The following is a 6,781-nucleotide window of genomic DNA, read 5'->3' on the forward strand; positions in this document are numbered from 1 at the left end:
AACAAGACACTTTCTCCTTAACAACAACAAAAACACTGCCAGCCATTACCTAGTACAATGATTTCCTTTCTCTATAGGTTAAGGTTAAAAAAAAAAGATGAGGTGAGATGACAGCCTATTAGTAACTAGTTATAGCTGGTTACCTTCACACCTAAAACTATATAGATGATGTCCTGGAAACTGGCTAAAGTATTTATTTTCTCCTTTTTCTCATAGCTACCCCCAAATTCCTTTTATATAAAATGCAAGAGATACTAAAAAATTAAGTCAAATAATTATATAAGTGTGGCAGTGCACACCTATAATCCCAACACTCTGCTCTGGGAGGCTGAAGCAGAAGGATCAGAAGTTCAAGCCCAGCCTGGGCAATGTGGAGATCTCATGTGATCCTGTCTCAAAATAAAAACTAAAAAAAAAAGGGCTGGGGATTTAGCTCAGTGGTTCCACTGCCTGCCTCGAGAAAGTGCAGGGTCATGAGTTCAATCCCCAGTACCAAAGGTGGGGGCAGGGATGTAGCTCAATGCAAAGCCCCTGAGTTCAATCCCCAGAACTGAGGGGGTGAGAGCAAGGGGGTGTCAAATAATTACAAAGGGGAGACTCATGAAATCACTCATCCAGGCCAAGAAATACAACAGTGAAAAGAGCTGCTAACTTGACTTTTACAATAATCACTAACTTTTCTTTATCAAGCTATACCAAATAAGCATGCATTCCACAAATATGGTATATTAATTTTTAAGAACAGATTCCATGTAATATAATCAGCTAATAACTATTTTTTCTGTTACTTAATTTGATATTAAGTTTATGAGATTCAGCCACATTGTCACATAGCCTTAATTCACTAATTTTTGTGGTTGTATAAGTCACTATGGGAATGTTCCACTACCTATCCAGCCTATTATTGTCAGGTTCTTTCCTCATTTTAGCTATTACAAATACTACTGCTATGAAGATTTTCATAGTGTGCCTCTGGATGCACATGGATATATAAGTCACAAGATTGCTGGATCACAGGACATTAATTTGCTTTTTCTCTGATTTTCAGTGAGATTGAGTATCTTTTCACTATTTATGGACCATGTGGCAACCCTTGTTCATAAAGGACTATGCTATCTTAGTACAAATCTTTTTGCCTCTTTTCGACTGTCACTTTTCCTGGATATGAGTCTTTTGTAGGTTTTTATGTGTTATAGTTTCTCTTACTTTGGGGGTTGGCTTTTCACTCTTTATGTTATATTTTGATTAGATAAATGTACTGAAATGTTTCAACCTCTTCTGTCCCCATAATGGTTAGGATTTTTTCTACAAATGTTCTATTTAGGAAATCTTTCACATTTTCAAGTACATGAAGATATTCTCCTATCTATATTTAGTACTATGTGTTCTATTGGTTTCGTTTCCACATTTAAATCTATGATTCACCTAGAATTGACTGTTTTATATGAAGTAAGGTTGAGGCCAAGTTACTTTCTACTCAGTTACAGTTATCCCAGCAGTTTGTTTGAAAGCAAAACTCTTTCCCCATAGGTCTGCAGTGTCAACTTTGACATGTACTGTGTTCATATAAATGAAAATGAGTTTCTAACTGATTTACACTAATCTTGTTGCTATCTTTGGGAAATACAATAAAACTTTAAATAGAGTAGCTTTATAATACGCCTTTCTTGCAATCTACTAGACACTTCAAAGGTATTCTTGGATCTTAATTTTAGCATTTCTGAATTTCAACATCAGATTGTTAACATACAAAATGAAAACCATAAGAATGGTTATTAGATTGTAACAAATCCAAAGATCAGTTAGGGAAGACTGACACGTTAAGTCTCTTGATTCATTAACATGGCACATTCTTCCACTGATTTAGAACATGTTTAATTTCTCAACACTTTCTGTTACTATACAACAGTATAACACATTAAACAGGTCCAAAATGGTTAGGACGAGAAGTTTTTCAGATTTCAGAGTTCTTTAGGTTTTGGACTATTTGCATAGACTTTATGAGTTGAGCATCCCTACCCTGAAAAATCTGAAATCTGAAATGCTCCAAAGTGTCATATCACACAGCTCAAGTTTCAGATTTGGAAAGATTTCCGATTTCAGAACAGGGAAATGCTCAACTTGTATATTCAATTTTTCAATGTTTATTATGGAGAATTTAAAAAATACTTGAAAATATAATGAATGTCTGGGCATTCATTAGTTAATTTCAAATATTACCAATTCGTAGCCAATACTGTATCGATTCCCCCACCACTCCCCTACATTTTGAAGCAAATCCCAAATTTCATTTTTAATTTGTAAGTAAATCTCTAAGAGAAAGCACTCATTAAAAAAAGGCATGTAGTCTAAAAGAAACATATCAAACAATCCTCCAAATTAGCACAAAATATAGATGACATACAAAGACCTAACTATTCTCAGTGCTACTGCACACCTGCCTCCCAAGTGCAAGGTCCTGAGTTCAAGTCCCAGGACCAAAAACAAAAAGTGCCTGCCTGGCAAAGACCCAACTATTCGAAGGCACTGAAAAATGACCAAAAGCACACGAAAACAAACAATTTACTCATGAAAACCAGCAACTGCAAAGTCCCCAAACATGGTGGCTCCAACAGCATAAAACTAGTCTCACAGGCTGGAGATGACAGAAGACAGAAATCAAAGCCAAACAGAATTTGGAAATTTAAAGAGAAAATCCTGAAAGTTTAGAGAAAGACACAAGTGTGATAGCAAATCTGAACAAAAACGGCACAAATCCCTGCATGATCGCTAAATTACGAGTGCCTAGGGGAAACTGAGGGTGACAAACAAAAAGGCAGGCAGAAACCAGTAAGGTGTCCTTCTCTAAAAGAGGAAACTGAAAAATAAACAAAATAAAAATAAAAACTGAAAAAATGGAAATAAAGTGTTTGTAAATGGGGAGGGGAGGAGGGGGTGAAGGGAGGGCAGGGACAAGGGGAAAAAATGAGAATCAAGACCTATTATGTAAAGGTACAGAATCCCAATGATGAATGTAATTGTATTGTATACCTAGATTGTACCAATAAACTCAATAAAAATAAAAAAATAAAAAAAAATAAAGGAGGAAACTGCACCTGATAAGACTGGTAAATTTGCTGCTTGTTTGATTAAGTGAATTCCTCAATCTGTATATATAGGCTGAGTATCCCTTGTCAGAAATGAGTTTGGGTTTTGGATTGGCAGACTTGGGAATGGGAATATTTGTATTTACATGAGATGTGCCAAGGATGGGACCCAACTCTTAAGCAAAATATTTATGCTTTGAATATGCTTTTCTGGTGGGAAGAGATGCTGGAGATTGATCTCAGGGCCTCATATGAGCTAAACACATATAAGCCACTGAGCTAGTCACTAGTCCCTCATATTCACTTTCTATGAGTAATTTTATATATTTTCCATAATTTTGTGCATGAAACAAAGTTTCATGGCATGGAATTTTCTGGTTGTGTAGTTCTGTCAGTATTCAAAATGGTTCAGACTTTCAGATTTAGAGATACTCAACCTAAATGGATTAAGTAGCTAAGCATGGTGGCACATACCTATAATTACAGCACTTGGCTGAGCCAGGAGGACTGCCATGAGTTCGCGGCCAACCTAGCCTACATAGTGAGTTCAAGGCCAGTCTGAACCACATAGCAAGACCTGTCTTAAAAAACAAAAAAGAGCTGAGCGTGGTGGTGCACACCTGTAATCCCAGCACTGGGGAGGCTGAGGCAGGAAGATCCTGTGAGTTCAACACCAGCCCAGGCTACATAGTGAGTTCCAGGTCAGTCTCAAACGACATAGTGAGACCCTGTCTCAAAAAACAAAACAAAACAAAAAAAATTAATTTAAAAAAATAAATGGATTAAATATTCTTAATCTAGGGCCAGGGACTTAGCTCAGTGGTTCTACAGCCTGCCTCGGAAGCGCCAAGGTCCAAAGTTCGATCCCTGGTACAAAAAAACAAAAAACTATTATCTTTAATCTAAATAATTCTCAAATTTGAGTGGCACAAAACTTAAGACTTCCAGTTTGACATATCATAAGACAAATCTTAGGCCTGGTAAAACTCTTGCAATGTTTTATGAAAAACACTTAAGTACTAAATGTACTCAAAGTCTTAGGTGATCACTAAACTATGCATGTATAGGAAGACTCCAACGAGCCAACTCAAAAAGCAACAACTAGAAGCTTTAAAACAAACCTGAACAGAAATCAACTGCTTCACAGGCCAGGGATTTGGCTCAGTGGTTTCACTGTCTGCCTCACAAGTGCAAGGACCTGAGTTCAATCCCCAGTACCAAAAAAAAATCAACTGCTTCACAAATGAAGGACAACAGTTTGTACTGGTATCTAAGTAAGTTATATACATGCTAGCCACGACCATCATCACCATTTTCAGAATACAACTGAATCCAGAGTTACTACAATCTAATTTTCAAGTCTAACTTTCAACCACTACTTTAAAGATGTACAAAGAGAAAAAAAATAAAAATAAAAATAAAAATAAAAAAAATAAAAATAAAAAAGAGCAACTATACCACAAAGAAATGGAAACTATCTAGGTTTCAAGTGGGTCTAGATATCAGATGTCCCAAAGATTTCAGTTTTGTTATTGTAAGTATGTTCAAAGAATTAAAGAGGCAAATAACAGACTGGTGACAGCAAAACAATGAATCAGTGAAGCTGAGCAGGATGTAATCATAATCCCAGGAGGCTGAGGTAGGATGATCACAAGTTTGAGCTCAGACTGGGCAATTTAGCAACTAAGACCCTGACTTGAAACAAAAGGTTTTTTAAAAAATGGCAGGGGAAAGCCCGGTGTTGTGGCGCACACCTGTAATCCCAGCACTCGGGAGGCTGAGGCAGGAGGATCACTGTGAGATGAGACCAGCCTGGGATACATAGTGAGTTCCAGGTCAGTCTCAACTACATAGTGAGACCCTGTCTCAAAAAACAACAAACAAACAAACAAACAAAAAGGCAGGGGATATAGAGGCCCTGGGTTCAATTCTCAAAAGAGAGAGGAGAAGGGGGCGTGGGAGGGAGAGGGATCTGTAAATTTAAACCAGACACAGACATGGTGGTGCATGCCTGTAATCCCAGAACTCTGGAAACTGAGGCAGTAGGATCACTGTGAATCCAAGGTCAGACTGGGCTACCTAGTGAGTTCAAACCCAGCCTCTCTTAAAGAGAGAGGTGGGGGTGGGGAGAAGGAGGAGGAGGAGGAGAGAAAAGAGCAAGATCCCAGTACACACTATCTACAAAGGATCAACATCAAAATCAAAGGCATTTCGAGCATGGTAGCACAGGTCTGTAATCCTAGCACTTGGGAGACTGAGGCAGGAGTGAGTGCTCCAAGTTCAAGGCCAGCCTGCGCTATACAGCAAGAGCCTGTCTCAACAACAAAAAAAGAAAATCTAAGGAAGGACAGGGTAGGTAACTGAGTGCAGAGTATGTAATTAGCATGCATGAGGTCTTGGATTCAATTTCCAGCACCACAAAAATAATAGAGCCAGAGATTTAGCTCAGTGGTGCCACTGCCTGCCTCAAAAACACAAGGTCCCAAGTTTGAGTTTGATCCCAAGTACCAAAAAAAAAACAAAACAAAAAAAAAACCAACTTATAAATAACAGTAGTAATGAATAAAAGGCAAAAAATAGGTTGAAAGTAAAAGGACAAAAAAAAAAAAGAGAACACAAACATGACCATGAGAAAGCTTAAGAAAACCAGGCAAGGTGGCAAGTGCCTGTAGTGCCATTTACTCAGGAAGTTTAGGCAGAAGGACCACTTCAACACAGGAATTTGAAGTCAGCCTAGGCAGTGAAGAAAGACCCCACATCAAAAAAAAAAAAAAAAAAAAAAAAAAAAAAAAAAAAAAGTAAAACTAAAGAACAAAGAGACATTGGACATTAGGAGGATATAACCATTATACCAGACTAATCAGGATTTGAACCCTGATTCTGAAATGAACTTGTCCTGACCAAGCACCTTATTTCTGAGCTCTTATCTATAAATTAAGCTAATAGTCCAAATGAACTATTAAATGAGATACTATAAAGAGTCTCCCACTGGGGCACTGCAGCGCACACCTGTAATCCCAGAACTCGGGAGACTGAGACAGGAGGATCTCTGTGAATTGGAGAGCAGCCTGGGCTACATAATGAGTTCTAGGTCAGTCTCAAGTAGTAAGACCTTGTCTCAAAAAACCAAGAGTCTCCTATAGCACAGACCCATAGGAAGGACTGCTCTATCAAGGCCATTTTTGTTGAAGCATCAGAAAGCGTTTACAGTATCACAACATCAATCATACTGCTTTGCTTCATCACATGCATCAAGTTATTGGGTTTTTAACATTATTATAAATACAACTTTTGAGCCCTAAAACAGTCTTACCTCTGAGGCTGAGCTGGAGTATTTCTTGATTTGGTTCCCTCAACTTCCAGGGTGCAATAAGCATTTGATGAATTAGAATGTTCCATAAGATTTACTTTTTCTGCCTCTTTGTAGTAAGTGTTCTCAACTGTGGGAGACCAAAAATTAGCACTCAAATCCGAAGGAAAACCTACTTTGTTTATACATTGCATACATGTAACAAATTATCACACCTTATCCAATAAATATGTACAGTTATATTACAAAAATGTTTTAAAAAGAACTACTATGATACTCTCAAAATTTAAAGAACTCTAAAAAGGCTAGGGTGTGGCTCAGTGTAAAGGCCCTGGATTCAATCCCCAATACTTTAAAAAAAAAAAAAAAAAAAAAAAAAAAAAAA

General features: G+C 37.5%; 1 protein-coding gene and 1 non-coding gene across 6 annotated transcripts in view; both read right to left on the bottom strand.

Annotated features, from left to right (window-relative positions):
* Nucleotides 1-6,781, bottom strand: part of Tpx2 (TPX2 microtubule nucleation factor) — a 58,349-nt gene that overhangs the window by 28,751 nt on the left and 22,817 nt on the right. For all 5 annotated transcript variants that reach the window (XM_010628474.2, XM_010628471.2, XM_010628473.3 and 2 more), the window contains one exon: nt 6,400-6,526. In XM_010628474.2, the coding sequence (XP_010626776.1) occupies nt 6,400-6,526 (127 nt within the window). The remainder of the gene's footprint in view (nt 1-6,399; nt 6,527-6,781) is intronic.
* On the bottom strand, nt 6,276-6,338 carry LOC117287284. The gene has a single exon (XR_004518518.1). It is a non-coding gene; the product is annotated as a small nucleolar RNA Z39 (small nucleolar RNA).

The sequence above is a fragment of the Fukomys damarensis genome, unplaced genomic scaffold (genome assembly GCF_012274545.1).
Source record: "Fukomys damarensis isolate Sample0158 unplaced genomic scaffold, DMR_v1.0_HiC HiC_scaffold_22, whole genome shotgun sequence".
Lineage (NCBI taxonomy): Eukaryota > Metazoa > Chordata > Mammalia > Rodentia > Bathyergidae > Fukomys > Fukomys damarensis.